Raw genomic sequence first — 18061 nt, forward strand, 5'->3', positions numbered from 1 at the left:
TATATCCTTTCCCAACCCGCCACTCAATCCACACAATCGACCCACAATCTCGTGCAGTTGGACGAATTCCGTCTTGAAATACAAAGAAGGGATCAAGAGATTCTGGCGATGGCGGCCAAAATGAAAACGCTCGAGGAGCAGCATCAGGTAATTGCCGCCCAATTTGCTTTGTGTTGTTATCAGTAAACATAACCTTTCGTTAGGACTATCAGCGGCACATAGCGGTGCTCAAGGAGTCGCTATGTGCCAAAGAGGAGCACTACAACATGCTGCAGACGGACGTCGAGGAGATGCGCGCCCGCCTCGAGGAGAAGAACCGTCTCATCGAGAAGAAGACCCAAGGCACGCTGCAGACGGTGCAGGAGCGCAATCGCCTAACCAGCGAGCTGACCGAGCTCAAGGATCACATGGACATCAAGGATCGAAAGATTAGTGTGCTGCAGCGCAAGGTCAGAAAACCACAGAACACTTTCCCTCACACTCACTCACACACACACACTCCAACTCGATCCACAGATTGAGAATCTCGAGGACTTGCTGAAGGAGAAGGACAACCAGGTGGACATGGCACGGGCGCGTCTCTCCGCCATGCAGGCTCATCACAGCAGCTCCGAGGGCGCACTCACCAGCCTCGAGGAGGCCATCGGCGACAAGGAGAAGCAAATGGCGCAACTGCGCGAGCAACGCGATCGCGCCGAGCACGAGAAGCAGGAGGAGCGTGATCTCCACGAGCGCGAGGTGACCGACTACAAGATGAAGTTGCGCGCCGCCGAAAGCGATGTCGAGAAGCTGCAGACGCGCCTCGAGCGGGCGGTGAACGAACGTGAGCGTCTGGAGATCAAGCTGGAGGCGTCGCAGAGCGAACTGGGCAAGTCGAAGGCGGAGCTGGAGAAGGCCACCTGCGAGATGGGACGCAGCAGCGCCGACTGGGAGTCCACGAAGCAGCGCATTGCACGGCTCGAGCTGGAGAACGAGAGGCTCAAACACGATCTGGAGCGTTCGCAGGTACTCGTGCATTATAACCGGTTTACGACTCACACAATAATCGATAATCAATCATTATTATATACTATATATATATATACTATATACCAATACATATCCATATGCCATAGTCATGTACCTAATACATATGTTATGTATGTGTTCCTCTGTGTGCAGTGTACATATAAGTAACAATCGAAAACAAAACGCTACTCTAATTTATCTAAAGTCGAATTCGATAACGATAGCGATAACCAAATATCCATTACTTTATATAAACTATTACTATATATATGCCTCTATGTGTGCCTATTATATTTACATGTACACTTACAACTACAACTATTGTAACAACAACAACATCTCGCATCCCCAACAACAACAACAACTACTACTACAACTCTACTATATCTCACTCTACTACTACTACTACTACTATATCAATAATCAAAATAAAAAAAAAACAAATAGATGCAGCTAGAAGAACAAACCACACTACACAAAGTAAGCCTAATGCCAAACCTACCTACCTAACAAAAAAAAAAACCTAATCTCGTAGTGCCTTAAGTTGTGCTCGTATCTCGTAGTACTAACCCTAAAACCTGCACCAACCCCCCGCCTCTATATCTCTCTATAGAGTCCTGTAGCTACACACTTTAGTTAACCCCATTTTTAGCATCTTGCATCTAGCGCCAGCAGGTTATTTATTTATTTTCCTCTTTTTTTTTTTGTATGAAATCCAGCAAATCCTACAAGTTTCTGTCTAAATTGAAAGCATACAAATATATAGTATAACATCCGAATTGAGCAACAGAAACTTAAAGGTCAGCTCGCTTAGCTCGTTAGCACCAGCTACTAATCACCTGTCCTAGCCATTTCACACCTCCCACTCTCTCTCTCTCTCGCTTTAGCACCATTTTAGTCGGGTCAACAAAACATGAGCACCTGCCCAGCACTTAGCACTCTGAGTATTCAGTATTCACTATTCACCATAAACACCCATACTATATACAGTATTCAGTATTCAGTACTTCGTATTCAGTATTCACGAGGTTTTGATTTAATCTCAATTACACTTACACGATTACAAATTGAAGTGCATAACTCAAGTGTAGTCACTGTATGGTAACGAAGGATATCTAAGGGGTGGGGAAAAAGGGAATATGTAAGCATCATCACCCTTTTTAATTAAGTATGCCCATGCAATGTCTCTATTTGTATTTGGTTTAATTGACGCTGAACATGCATATATCGTATTGTATATCGTACTTTACAGAATGTACAAAAGTTAATGTTCGAAACGGGCAAAATATCGGTAAGTTGGCCAAAACTGAACGAACTTGGCCACCCAGTAGATGTTTAGTAGTTTGTCAGCTAATTTGCATAATCGCTCACTGCGCTAGATAACAAAAAAAAAAAACAAACAACAAAATATATCTTAGTACACATTGAAATTGCCATCAATTTGAATTGTGAAATGTTAATGCTCAACATTAAGTATACGCCATGTTGACACTGTACAAAGTGCTTATTTGTTAGGCTGCCAACGAAGCTTAGTGAGAAGAGTTGAATAGTTCTAAAAATCTATATAACATATATTGTATTATATTAAAGAGAACCGAAATGAAAACGAATGAAAACAAAAATGTTCAAAGCGTTAAATGCACTTTAAATCACCCAAAGCTTAACTTATAAACGAAAAATCAAATCCCAAATCAAACTCATGCTCATTAATCAATCAGATCTACAAACAGACAATAAACTATTTATGCACATTACGTATACGCATCGTATGTCATTCTGTTTGCTTTCCTGCTGGACTCAACAAAAATTGCTAATCTTTTTATATACAATACATATATTTTCAATGTTTGCTGTTAATGCTCGGTAGTTGCACTTTTTGTACTGTTTATTACACCCATTTTGATTGCCTAATACTAATTGTATTGTTTCCCGTTTTCGTCTCTGCGAAAAGACAACGTTTGGCCGCACCACAATGACGACGTCCCAGGAGCTGGATCGAGCGCAGGAGCGTGCTGACAAGGCGTCTGCCGAGCTGCGTCGCACGCAGGCTGAGCTGAGAGTGACACAGGTACGATTCGCCATTCATTACCATCCTAAGAAAACCAACATTATACTCCAAAAATATACTATATATACAATCTATATACATATGCATATACTATATATATATATATACTCGTATCGGAGTGCTCTTTAGTTAGTTGTCTGCGTGTTTAACTATGCGTATTCGTAATATTCGTATTCATACGAAGTCTCAAGCAAGATTTCATGTCTCTGTGTGCGTGTGCTATAACAGTCTCGATTGGTTCGATCGATCCATGAACTATACACGATATACAATATAAATAAATATATCTATATAATCGTATACTCGTACCTCTGCATACTTGTGTATACTACTTTCTACTGCATCAAAGTCTAAATATCTTTCTCTCTATTTCTAAGTTTCACAAAACATTCAGCTGTCTCATTGGTGGCACAACAAACCACAACACAAGCACACTCAACCAGATACACACACACACGCGCGCACACCAACACACACTCACACAAGCGCACACATTTGCACCAGCAAATCAATCACATTTGAGTGTATATAAAATTCAATGAGCAAATAGCAAAAGTGACTCGCCCAAAAATAAGAAGAGAATTAATATCAAATATTCGATTTGACAAACTTGAAAATCATTAATGATTAATCGTATATCGATAATGCTAGTTAATGACGTAGAATCGATCGATGCTAGCCTAGAAGCAACTTGTTATTGCCTATTTGTAAAATATAAACAAAGTTTTAATTGCCTTATTTAATCTTTACTCTTTTAGCTTTAACGTAAAAGTAAAAGAAAAAGAAAGAAAAAATATTAACGAATCTTATAATAAATAAAATATTTTTTAATATCTTGCTGTTGAACAATGTATACTAAAACCTAAACTCTATCTAAACCGTTGTGCTTACATTCATTTTCTATAGGGCGAAACTGAAAAACGTTTTGTGAGTAAATGCTTATAAACCAAAACATAAACAAACAAACAAACTAACAAATACAACCAACACACACAACAAACAAGATTTTTAGTAACAAGATACAGCAACTAAAACATTTGATACCAAATTCAATATAACAAAACTAATCAATCAATCGACATAGTACTCGCATCTGACCATTCCAAAAAAAAAAAAAAAAACTAACTCTTAACTATGCTGAATAGTTGCCATCTGAATGTGCCATCCAATTATTGTCATGTGTTTTATTTACTGTACAGTTCTAACTACTCGTATCTTGCATTCGCCTAAACTAACCTACATATACTTATACTACTTCTGCCTATACATATGCATACTACACACATACTATATATATAAAATAAACACGTTTACATCCATTGACATTGTATAAAGAACGCTTTCTCATCTCTCCCACATCGATTGGAAACTGAGTTTCGAGTGTGTTTTCCCTCTGCATGATTCGTGTGTACTTTACTCAAAAAGTCCTAAATCCCAACACAAATCCAGCAATGATAAAACAAAAACGAATCTAGAAAGGGAATTGAATATACATTTTAATCTCTGAAAAATGTGTCGACTTGAAGAAGTTCTGACACAATGATGTCTGAGTTTTTCATCGACTACTTTTAATCTTTCGCATTGGCAATTCTCTTTTGAATAGCTGATATGACAAAAGTACCCAAGGTATTACCTGTAAAACTTTGTCGTACATAGAAAACTCCGAACAGGTCTCGAAGCCATTTGCATCGTGACTTGGGCAACTGTTTTTGAAGAGCTTCAGCAAAAGTTATAAAACTTTCGCTTGATTTACCTAAGCTGTTAATTTCATGTACTCCCACACACACACTCACACATCTGTACATTTATAACACACACACATACAGTTTGCCTAAAAAGTCTTTTCCTTACTTTGCCTTAAGTCTTGTAGCTTTTGCTCTATTCAAATACAAACACACACACACACACTCACACACACCCACATACACATTTATGCACACATACTTTTGTCTTCGCTCATTGTGTTGTTGCACCCAAGCGCCACCTATCGCTGTCAGTTTGCAAAAGGGCAGCATCATTGCCTGCTCTCTCTCTCTCTCTCTCTCTCTCTCTGTGTCTGTCAGTCGCCGTTTCCACCAACCGCCTTTGCCTTCGCCTTCGCCTCAACCCATCTTCCATTTGAGTCATTGTCAATTCGCTTTTGTGCTCAGTCTTTCGCAGCATAAATCACTCGCTCGCTCTAGAAGTTGTTATCGTAATCGTAATCTTAATCGTAATCGTTATCGTTATCGTACTCTTTTCGTAATCGTTATCGTATATTATCTTTAAGTATTCGTACTTGTTGTTTACCTTTGTTTTGTGTCTGCCAAACAAAACAGACCTTCAATCAAATCAAATCAAATCAGACAATCAGTCAGTCAGACAATCAGTCAGTCAGACAGTCAGTCAGTCAATCAGTCCATCATTTAAGACCATGCTCACGTGGTGCCTGTAAATAATATCCGTATCCATATCCAATTTACCCTCCAACCAAATTCTGAATGAACAACAATCAACCCAACAACCGAACAACAACTACCAACCACAACAATCGATAACGATAACTCCGCAATTCGATAATGAGCAGTCGGACGCTGAGCGTGCACGCGAAGAAGCCGCCGCCCTGCAAGAGAAACTGGAAAAGAGCCAGGGCGAAGTCTATCGACTCAAGGCGAAACTGGAGAACGCCCAAGGCGAGCAAGAGAGTCTGCGCCAGGAGCTGGAGAAGGCCCAGAGCGGCGTCTCTCGCATACACGCCGATCGCGATCGGGTAGGCCATATACCATTTAGTACTTTCTTAGCTAGTTACCAATTCCCCCACCAAAAACCCCAAAACTAAAACAAACAACCATCCTCCTCCTCCTCCTTCAATCGCTTCACTGCGCACACAGGCGTTCTCCGAGGTCGAGAAGATCAAGGAGGAAATGGAGCGCACTCAGGCAACGCTCGGCAAATCGCAGCTGCAGCATGAGAAGCTGCAGAATTCGCTGGACAAGGCACAGAACGAGGTCGATCATCTGCAGGACAAGCTCGACAAGGCGGGCGCCGAGAATCGACGGCTCGTCCTCGAAAAGGAGAAGCTCACCTACGACTACGACAATCTGCAGTCGCAGCTTGACAAGGCTCTCGGCCAGGCGGCTCGCATGCAGAAGGAGCGCGAAACTCTCACTCTGGACACGGATCGCATTCGCGAGAAACTTGAGAAGACGCAGGTATGCAGGTTGCCCCCTTACCTCCCACCCACCCTTTTAGCCCAATCACTCTACTCACTATCTATCACTCTCTGTCTAATAAGCTGTAACAACAACTAACCCAAGACAAACAAACACACATCTAAACACCACAGAACGAGCCTTGCAACAACAACAAACTCAACAAACTCATGCGTAGATCGATGTCAGTGAACTGTAATTGTAATGTGTTGTGATTACCCCCTCAAAACTGCCTCGCCCCGCCCGAAACACTAACTGCCCCCCAAAATAATCCCTTATAGCTGTATATACTAAACATGCCCAGTCACAAGCCACCCCCTACGATGCACTGAAAGAAAAGCAAGTGCAACTTGGGAAATGATTAGGAACATTTCTGTGTATCTGAACAATTTTTGAAGTAGTTTCAAAATATTTAGATATGTTTAAATTTGACTATTATACTTATATTACATATAATTCATTTCAAAGGATATTATTAAAAATAATTAATCATAATAATTATCTCATTATTTCATGTAAAGGGAACATCTATTTTTGAAAACAAATCGAATAGAAGAATATTTTATTTAATGAATATTATTTATTTATTTTATTTTAATTTTTTTAATATATTTGAATTATTATTTCTTCACTTTAATTTTTTTGATATTTATTTATTATTATTTTTTTTTATTTGTATTTTTTAGTTTTTCATATTGGGTTCATATCTGTTTTTGAATGAAAAATATTGTAAACACATTATTATTTTTTGAAATAATTATATTTAATTGTAATTCTTTTTTAGCAATAGTATTTTAAATATGTATAAATAATTTCAAATGTAATTTATCAAGTTGTCAAACTTTTATTTATATTTAAAACGATATTTTACAAATTTCATGGTTAATAAAATATTTGTCTCCTAAATATTATTTATATTTCCCAAAATAATTAAGAAATTTAGGCATAATTTTTTAAATGTTCTCTCTGGAGCACATATTATTAATATTAATTATTTATATTTCTCAAAAGAATTTATAAATTTAGGTTTAATTTTCAAAACTTTTCCCCTGAAGCAACAGCTTGCTTTTTGTTCAGTATCAACACACAATTATCGCATTCGAAGACACATACTAACACGCATCATAAATACATATACTAAACATATATATCTACTATATATAAATGTACTTCCTACGCATACATATACGTATATCTATCTTTCAAACTGTCTGTGCCATGCGTGTGTATTCCCATGCATCCCACAAATGATACTACTACTACTACAACTACCATGAATGAATATTATGAAATGAACAAATCGAAAACAAACACACATAACAGATGCAGCTAGCGCGCATACAGAAGGAGCGGGATCAGTTCTCCGATGAACTGGAGACGCTCAAGGAGCGCTCGGAGTCATCGCAGACGCTGCTGATGAAGGCCGCTCGCGATCGGGAGGCGATGCAAACCGATTTGGAAGTGTTGAAGGAGCGCTACGAGAAATCGCATGCCATACAACAGAAATTGCAGGTAATTTGATGACCCATCAACAAAAGCAACCAAAAAGATTGACTCACAAAATACTCATGAGAGAGGTACTACATGCACTCACATAAATGCTTCCCAATTGGCTCGATATATACTATACTCTATGCTATATACTATAACTATCAAAATACTAAAAAAAAACTGCATACTCTAAACTAACCAAAATATACTATAATCGCATGACAACTGAAACTGAACCAGTGAATTGGCTGTTTGTAAATTATTGTAGCTTCGTTAAAAAATAAAAAAAAAACACTCACGCTTTTGACCATCAGGTCACATCGACTGCTCTATACTCTGTACTCACTTCCCACTCACTACTTTCTCTCTGTGTGTGTTTGCAGATGGAGCGTGACGATGCCGTCACCGAGGTGGAGATACTCAAGGAGAAGCTGGACAAGGCTCTCTATGCCAGCCAGAAACTGATCGACGAGAAGGACACCTCGAACAAGGAGTTCGAGAAGATGCTCGAGAAATACGATCGTGCTCAAAACGAAATCTATCGTCTGCAGTCGCGATGCGACACCGCCGAAGCGGATCGTGCCCGTCTTGAGGTGGAGGCCGAACGCTCCGGTTTGGCGGCATCGAAGGCACGCGAGGATCTGCGCAAGCTGCAGGACGAGAGCACACGGCTGCAGGAGGCCTGTGATCGTGCTGCACTGCAGCTGAGTCGCGCCAAGGAGTGCGAGGATAATGCACGCAGCGAGCTCGAGCACAATCGCGATCGCTTCGACAAACTGCAGACGGACATCCGACGCTCGCAGGGCGAGAAGGAGCACTTCCAGTCCGAGCTGGAGCGTGTCACCTACGAACTGGAGCGCGCACATGCTGCACAGACCAAGGCGGGCGCCAGTGTCGAGGCGGCCAAGGAGGAGGCCGCTCACTATGCCGTCGAGTTGGAGAAGATGCGTGAACGCTACGAGAAGAATCAGGTGGAGCTGCGCAAGCTGCAGGACACCGATACGTTTGGCCGCGAGACGCGACGCCTCAAGGAGGAGAACGAGCGGCTGCGTGAGAAGCTGGACAAGACGCTGATGGAGCTGGAGACGATACGCGGCAAGTCGCAGTACGAGTCGGAGTCGTTTGAGAAGTACAAGGACAAGTACGAGAAGATCGAGAACGAGATCCAGAACATGGAGTCGAAGCTGCACGAGACGAGCCTGCAGCTGGAGCTGTCCAAGGGCGAGGTGGCCAAACTGCTGGCGAATCAGGACAAGCAGCGCAGCGAACTGGAGCGTGCGCACATTGAGCGGGAGAAGGCGCGCGACAAGCACGAGAAACTGCTGAAGGAGGTCGATCGTTTGCGCCTGCAACAGTCCTCGGTGAGCCCCGGCGAGCCGGTGCGTTCGTCCGCCTCGATGTCGATCTCGGCGGGCGAGCGACAGGAGATCGATCGGCTGCGTGATCGCCTCGAGAAGGCGCTGCAGTCGCGCGATGCTACCGAACTGGAGGCCGGTCGCTTGGCCAAGGAACTGGAGAAGGCACAAATGCATTTGGCCAAACAGCAGGAGAACACCGAGTCCACGCGCATCGAATTCGAGCGCATGGGCGCCGAACTGGGACGTCTGCACGATCGCCTCGAGAAATCCGAATCGGAGAAGGAGACGTTGCGTCAGACAAGTCGCAATGCTGGTGCTGCTGGTGGTGCTGGTGCCAATCCGCAGCTGGAGAAGCACGTGCAGAAGCTGGAGAGCGACATCAAGCAGCTGGCCATGGAGCGAGAGCAGCTGGTGCTGCAGCTGGAGAAGAGCCAGGAGATACTGATGAACTTCCAGAAGGAGCTGCAGAATGCCGAAACGGAATTGCAAAAGACACGCGAGGAGAATCGCAAGCTGCGCAACGGCCATCCCGTGGCGCCAGCGGCTCCCGCCGAGATTCAGGCCATGCAGAAGGAGATCCAAGTGCTGCAGCAGAAGCTGCAAGAGTCCGAGCGCGCCTTGTCCGCCGCTGGACCATCAGGGCAGCAGGGAGCGGCCGCAGCAGCGGGCGCAAGTCGCGAGGAGATCGAACAGTGGCGCAAAGTCATCGAGCAGGAGAAGAACCGCGCCGACATGGCTGACAAGGCGGCCCAGGAGATGCACAAGCGCATACAAGTGAGTTCGAAGAAGTAATCTAAAGATCTATATCTACAACATCACTCTTAACTCCCCAGCTGATGGACCAACACATCAAGGATCAGCACGCCCAGATGCAAAAGATGCAGCAGCAAATGTCACAGATGACACAGCAACAACAGCAACAGGCGGCAGCGCAACAGCAACAAAATGCCGCAGCTGCAGCCAGCGGCGTCGATGCCAAGGAGCTTGAGAAAGTCAAAGGTGAACTGCAAGCTGCATGCACGGAGCGTGATCGCTTCCAGCAGCAACTGGAGCTGCTCGTGCAAGAGCTGGAAAAGAGTCAGGTAAGCCAACAAACCTACAACCGAAAATAAGCGTCCTTCTTTTAAGTATATGATTCTTAAATCAGTAAAAATTATTTCAAAAGTTACTACAATAATTAAAAGTCAACAAGAAAATGTCTCAATAAAATATAATAAATTATTGTAAGGTAGCCATAATTGTAATGCTTTAAGAAATAATTTTAAAAAAGTGTTTTGTTCTTTGCTTAAATTACAATTTCAAGAAAATAGATTATAATCAGTTGTTTTAGTAAGGTTCAAACAATTAAATTTTCAATTTCATTTAAATCTTTAAAATATACCGAACTAATGTTCACAGAAATTACTAAAATTTCCAAGAAGTAGATTATAATCAATAATTTAGTAAGGTTCAAACAATTAAATATTCAATAACATTTAAATCTTTAAAATATACCGAATCAATACTCATAGAAAATACTAAAATATCAAGAAAGTCAATTAAAGTTAAAACAATTAAATTTTCCATTACATTTAAATCATTAAAATATACCGAACTAATATTCACAGAAAATACTAAAATTTCCAGGAAGTAGATTAGTAAGGTTCAAACAATTAAATTTTCAATAACATTTAAATCTTTAAAATAGAAAATACTAAAATATCAAGAAAGTCGAATAAGGCTGAAACAATTAAATTTTCAATTACATTTAAACCTTTAAAATATACCAATGTCATATTCATAGAAAATACTAAAATATCAAGGAAGATGATTAAGTTTAAAACAATTAAATTTTCAATTACATGTTAACCTTTAAAATATACCGAATCAATATCCATAGAAAATACTAAAATATCAAGAAAGAAAGAAAGAAAGAAAGAAAGAAATATCAATTAAGTTTAAAACCATTAAATTTTCAATTATATTTAAACCTCTAAATTAGTGAATTCATATTCATAGAAAATACTAAAATATACCATATCCTCTATTTTGTATAAATATACCATGAGCTATATTTGGTATAAATATACCATAATGTATATTTGGTATAAATATACCATAAACTATATTTGGTATAAATAAAAATATACTATTAAAAGTTCACATTCATCATAGTTGAATAACACTTCTTCACCCACTTTACAGATGTCCAACCAGGAGCAGGCCAAGCAACTGCAGACGGCGCAGCAGCAGGTGCAACAACTGCAACAGCAGGTTCAAACGTTGCAACAGCAAATGCAGCAGCTGCAACAAGCGGGCAGTGCGGGAGCGGCGGCCACAGATGTGCAACGCCAGCAGCTGGAACAGCAGCAAAAGCAACTGGAAGAGGTGCGCAGGCAGATCGACAACCAGGCCAAGGCCACCGAAGGCGAGCGCAAGATTATCGACGAGCAGCGCAAACAGATCGAGGCCAAGCGCAAGGACATCGAGGACAAGGAGAAGAAAATGGCCGAATTCGATGTGCAGCTGCGCAAGCGAAAGGAACAAATGGATCAACTGGAGAAGTCACTGCAGACCCAAGGAGGAGGCGCTGCGGCAGCTGGCGAGCTTAACAAGAAGCTCATGGACACGCAACGGCAACTCGAAGCGTAAGTTTTAAACGATAAACATCATTTAACTGAAACGAAACTAATTTGCAATTCATTTGCAGTTGCGTCAAAGAGCTGCAGAACACAAAAGAGGAGCACAAGAAGGCGGCAACAGAGACAGAGCGACTGCTGCAGTTGGTACAAATGTCGCAAGAGGAGCAGAACGCCAAGGAGAAGACCATCATGGATTTGCAACAGTGAGTTGACTTCATAGAGAAAAGATATAACTCATAATAAATGCAATCATTAAGAAATTCAAAATTCAATAATAAATGCAATCACTAAGAAATTTAATAATTTAGATTAGCTTAGAATAGAAATGCAATCATTAAGAAATTTAATCAGTTAGAATAGAAAAAATTAAATGGAAAGAAAAGAAACTATTTCCACTTCTAACGAAATAATTAAGAAACTAAATAATTTATAATAGGAAGAGTTGAAAGAAAATGATGCTAAAAAGAACAGATTAGAGTAGAAAAAGTTTAATACAATCATAAGGAAATTCAATAATTCAGATTAGTTTACAATGAAAATTAAATCATTACGAAATTCAAATATTTAATTAAATTTAATGCAAAGAAAACAAACTATTTCCACTTCTAACTTTTAATAATTCTTAAACGAAATAATTAAGAAACTAAATAATTTATAATAACAGATTAGAATAAAAAAAGTTGAATGAAAAGATTTCAACTTTTCGCAACTATTATACACAATTAAGAAACGCAATAATTTAGAATAGCGAAAACCTGAAAGAAAAGAAAATATTTGCACTTAAGCTTTTCACAACTCCTAACAAACATAATTAAGAAACTAAATAATTTAGAAGAGGATATAATGAAGAGTGCTACAAGGCAAATAACTTTCCACAAAACAAAAACAAGTAAGAAAGCTACAGTCGAGTGTACTCGACTGTGAGATACCCGCTACCCATTTCGAATAAAAGAAATATATTCTACCTTCTTCTACCCTATGGGTGAGATACCCGCTACCCATTTCGAATAAAAGAAATATATTCTACCTTCTTCTACCCTATGGGTAGCGGGTATAAAATTGAATAATAAAGAATACACAAAATTTAGAATAGGAAAAGTTGAAAGAAACAACATCTACGAAGAAAAGATTTCCTCTCATATTACATACAATATTTAAAATTCTTTATAACTATTATCATTGCAGAGCCTTAAAGATCGCTCAAGCCAAAGTCAAACAAGCACAAACACAGCAGCAGCAAGCGGACGTAAGTTTAAAATATTCATTGAAATTTAACTATTGGAAAACTTATTTCAATATATCATTCAATATTTCAGGCTGGTCCGGCTGGCTTCTTGAAGAGCTTCTTCTAAAGAGAAACAGCAACAGAACCCACAATATTAACAAAAGAAGAAGAAGACGAAGAATGAATATTTACAAAGCAAATAGAACAAGAAGAAAAAAACAAAAGATAAAAAGAAAATGAAAAAAAAACAAAAACAACAACAGCACTGTCTACTATTTTGTATACTACCGATACCGATACCGATAACGATACCGACTATGCAGTATTTCTTCAACTACTATGTACCACACACACTTACACACACACATATTCTATATACACAAAGAAACACACACAGACACGAACACAGACACATTTGTAAATGACATATGTAAATGCAAGCAAATTATTTGATATTTATTGTATTGTAATTAGGTTGCCGCTATACTCAAATTATGGATGCATTTATGTAAATGTCAGTCAGAACGTAACGCGTCACGTAACGACGTTACGTTATTATAGTAACTCTCTCGAACTTACAACTTAACTCTATGTATACCCTTAAATGCCACACTCTTACGTATACTCTATCTCTAAAAACGTTCTCGCTATCTTTCTCTTTCTCACACACACCACGCTACAGCAGACACGTCATCTCTATATAGTATATAAATATACTATTTGTCTCGCTTTACACTCCACACACTCGATTTCCCCCCTATTTCTTCTCTGGCTGTCTCGCTGTCTAGTTAACTGTTGACATGATCATTTTTGTACATTTTCGATCGATGCGCTGAAAAGTCGACTACACTTTCCCGGCAAACGAAATTGCAGTTCACACGATCTGCGTTCTCACGATCGTGAGACATTTTCGTGACATACAATAGTTTCACTCTCGGCACAGCTCTGCAAAAAAAAAAGAAATTTGCACGTTTGATAAGGAAAATCCCATCATTAGTTTTGCATACGGCGCGAATGTGATTCACAATAACCAAAATAAATAAAAGAAAAAACAAAAACCAAATGAAAACATCAAAGAGAAAACTAATGCAAAATGAATAATAAATTATTTAATATACATAAATTATACTACATATAAATTGTTAGGCGCTGACGACGTATACATAATTATTAAAATACATATTTGTAGTTATCGATATGCTAGCCTCTGTTATAGTTAGTTAAATCTGAACAATTGACGATGATGATGAAGATGAAGATGAAGAACGAAATCATATGCATACATCCCACATACATACATACATACATAATTACATGCATACACTGTACATACAGCATAGACGCATTTATCGCAATCGAACAATATGAATACAAATATACAAAAATAAAACAAATAATAATAATAATAATAATACAAATAAAAAGTAGAGCAATAATTTATACTAAATATAACCCACAATACGATACGATATCTATATATATACGATTATCTGTATATTGTAGCTACTTGTATGAGCATTACGAGTATAATATTCTATTGCGTAGCCTTTAGCCGTGTACCAAAGAACAAGGAAGAAACACAACAAACAACAACCGACAAAAAAAAAGAAAAGAAATCAAGATGAAGAACAACAAAGAAAATAACAAATAATATATACAAAAAATATGCCTATAAATTCGAATTATTCAAATAAAAATAAACTATTGAAATTGGAAATCTATTTTAATTAGTTAAATATACATACATCTATCAAACTACAAACACATGAATATCCCTAGAGAAAAGTAACTAGATCAATTTCAACTCTGGTCTCACCGCATTCTACTCTCCAAACTCTAAACTCTACACTCTCTTGCTGTGAATGAGCTTTGAAGCGACTCTCTCACGGTCGATAACTCTCAAAAGGTGTTATTGTTACACTCATATATAGTATTATATGTATATCCGAGAATAATATTTAAATTTCTTATTGTTTTTATTTTATTGAAATCTATACATTTTTATCACTGCCAGCGAAGTTTGGAATTATGCGTAGAAAAATTGTGTTTCTGCTGGAATTCAAACAAGATATTCCCGCTAATGGTTATTACAAAAATATTGGTATTTAATATCGTTTAATTATGTTTGTTGTTACGCATTTAATTGTATAGAAGTTAGAAGTTAGTTAGTTGAATATTAGGGGAATACCCCAATTAATTATTGATTTCAAGTCGTAGAACACAATCCCATGGACACTCAGCAGAACAACAACAAACACAATCATATCATCTAACAGAATATCACAGAACAAATTGAAATCAGATTATGACTATGAATCCCAAATAAATCGATGGATAAATAAAAACCAAGTTAGTTTTGTGTGTGTGCGTAGAGAAAGCAGTCTCTGTTCGAACTCCCACATATAGCACACTCGATCATTGACAACAAATTGAAATCGATTAAATATCGATAAGTATATTTAAATGACCAAGTAAACCCAATTTATCGCTGCAATATTAGTTTCGAGAACAACAACTCATAAGCATTAATATTAGCCCAAAATAGATATCGATGAAGAAAATTATCGATATCGATATCGTTACCGTTATCCTAACCGTTAGGCAATTAGGCAAAGCATAGAACATATAAAGCATACCCTGTTATTCACACATCGTGTCTCAAGTCAGTCAAGTAAGATACAAGTACGTTACGTTACTTAAATTATACTTACGTATATCGTTAGATATGAGCAACGTAATCGTTTCGATTCGTTTCGATTCGATTCGCGTTCGCTTTGTGTACATAACTAAGGGCCCCCATAAAGTTCCTAAACTAGGAACGACGGGTAAACGCATTAACACGAGTTGCAAGTCAAGTAATAAACCTTATTAACGGTAAACATTGCCCCCAGGTTGAGAGTGCACCCGCCCACTCTCAATCGGCAAGTGTGTACATACTACAAATATACGATAAATATATGTATATATACATATATATGTATCTAGTATCTAAGGCCGATTCCAGGGCCATTTAACTAAAGTATAAGCATAACAGCAGCTGTATTATATATGACAACACGTAACACTACAACTACTACTACTTATATATATACACGTACATATATATAATCCATACCATTATCATTCCAAGACGACGATTGATCGATGGATCAATTGAGAAGTACAGTTTAATCAAGCAATTTAAGACAAATCAACTGAACACTCAACCAACAAACAAACACAACAATTGACAATATCAGATATGACAGACACCCCCACACATACTTACATACTGACAGTGACACCGATACACAAACACACACATACAAACACTACGATAACTCGAAAAATTAACAATAAGATCTGTTGGAAGCCAACATATCGGGGCTTAGAGCAAATGATTATATAGGTAAAAACAAAACAAGGAATAAAGAAAAAAGGAGAATATAGCATAGCACCAAAATTCGATTACTCGATTATTCGATTATTGTATTTATTCTGATTTTACTCACTCTCGAGTATTAAATAGAAATGAAACACTTGCCTTTCGACTACGATATGAAAAACTCAACTTATTATTAGCCTAGATAGTTTCAAGAACAACAAACAACAAAAACAACTGACGAGAACTAACGGTACATTGTCTATAAACACATATACATATGCAGATGCATAGACTTAACTTAAAAGATAAATTAAAATATAATAATGAGAATGAAAGAGAACACTTTAATCATATTATCCCCGCCGTCGTGTACCCAAATTACAAATTACAAAAACAAAACAAAAAAACTAAAACTAAATAAAGATTACTGATCCTTTTGATGAAAAGGATCGGAAAGGTAAAACTCGTACAATTAACAACAAAAGATAATGAAAGAAAAGCTTCAACTTTTTCTATACAACAACAACCAAAAACTAGAAATTCATTTATGTAATTTAGCAAATTGTAAACTCAATAATTAACTACACACACACAAACACACACAACACACAGTAATAAATTGTTTGGGCATTAAATGTAGCTTTAAAGTAAGGCCAATTATGAATTTATTAAGTGCGAGAGAATGCACACACACACATAGACACAAACAACATAAGATAATTTGAATTTATTTTGTTTGATGATGTCGAGAGATCGACAACTGCGATAGAAGATAAACCTTAATAATCAGATCATGTGTACTTTTGTGTACATATGTAGACTACTAAGTAAATATACATACATACATATATACACTCACACACACACACACACTCACATAGATATGTACAAGAATATTTAAAAATTATTATAGAAAGCGCAAAATATTTACTTAAAAACAAATACGAGCAAAGTAACTCAATGTCATCAGATACCGTAGCTGACTACCGTAGGCCGAGAAGTACCACATACGATCATCACATACGATAAAGCCATAACAAAAACAACAACAAACTGAACAGCAGCAGTAAATTTCAGATTAGCGAGCAAATGGAAAAGATAACTAGGAAAAGAAAACAAATGAAAGAGACAACATACAATTCGTGTAAACATTTTTTTAACAAGTTTGGTGATCTACGATATTGATTATTGATAAATAAATAATAAATAAATACTTATATATATATTATATATATATAGATAAGCCATTATATATATACACATACATATACATACATATACATATACATATATATATACATATATATATATATATATTATACATATATGAACTAAATAAGTTTACAAGGTATATGCATTAAACAAAACAAAACAAACAACAAAAGCAACAAGAACGCAACTGCAGCAACTAAAAAAAAAACAAACCAAAAACAAAATACAAATAATAAAAACAAATAACAACAAACAAAAAAAAAACAGCAACAAAACAAAATATAAATAAATTTATTATATACATACATAGAAGAATATTAAAATCGAGATGAAAAATGGTATGAAAATGGAAACGATTATTTGAAACATGTTCATTATATATAAATGTCATTACAAATGTTCTTCAAAACTGCCTACCAATAAAGTATATTTCAAATAATATGAAATTCATTGTGATTTAATTTTCGCGTCATATAGTATTGTTATGAATTCTTTATTTTTGAAAAGTTTACTTTAAATAAAT

The 18061-nt window shown here is 37.6% G+C and overlaps 1 protein-coding gene across 18 annotated transcripts in view; it reads left to right on the forward strand.

Moving 5' to 3' along the window:
• The window catches only part of LOC117568183 (trichohyalin), a 44230-nt gene extending 30167 nt beyond the window's left edge, over positions 1 to 14063 (forward strand). For 7 of the 18 annotated variants that reach the window (XM_052006187.1, XM_052006193.1, XM_052006197.1 and 4 more), the window contains 15 exons: positions 58 to 147; positions 204 to 449; positions 517 to 1005; positions 2261 to 2299; positions 2960 to 3076; positions 3983 to 4003; positions 5643 to 5825; positions 5947 to 6267; positions 7591 to 7779; positions 8142 to 9890; positions 9950 to 10198; positions 11301 to 11743; positions 11806 to 11940; positions 12923 to 12983; positions 13054 to 14063. In XM_052006187.1, the coding sequence (XP_051862147.1) occupies positions 58 to 147; positions 204 to 449; positions 517 to 1005; positions 2261 to 2299; positions 2960 to 3076; positions 3983 to 4003; positions 5643 to 5825; positions 5947 to 6267; positions 7591 to 7779; positions 8142 to 9890; positions 9950 to 10198; positions 11301 to 11743; positions 11806 to 11940; positions 12923 to 12983; positions 13054 to 13089 (4368 nt within the window). In that variant the 3' untranslated portion in view covers positions 13090 to 14063. Of the gene's footprint in view, positions 1 to 57; positions 148 to 203; positions 450 to 516; positions 1012 to 1455; positions 1489 to 2260; positions 2300 to 2959; positions 3077 to 3982; positions 4004 to 5642; positions 5826 to 5946; positions 6268 to 7590; positions 7780 to 8141; positions 9891 to 9949; positions 10199 to 11300; positions 11744 to 11805; positions 11941 to 12922; positions 12984 to 13053 lie in introns of all 18 variants that reach the window. The other 11 variants (XM_052006190.1, XM_052006201.1, XM_034248631.2 and 8 more) reach the window with 8 other exon arrangements.
• Positions 14064 to 18061: the final 3998 nt, after the last annotated feature.

The sequence above is a fragment of the Drosophila albomicans genome, chromosome 3 (assembly GCF_009650485.2).
Source record: "Drosophila albomicans strain 15112-1751.03 chromosome 3, ASM965048v2, whole genome shotgun sequence".
Classification (NCBI taxonomy): Eukaryota; Metazoa; Arthropoda; class Insecta; order Diptera; family Drosophilidae; genus Drosophila; species Drosophila albomicans.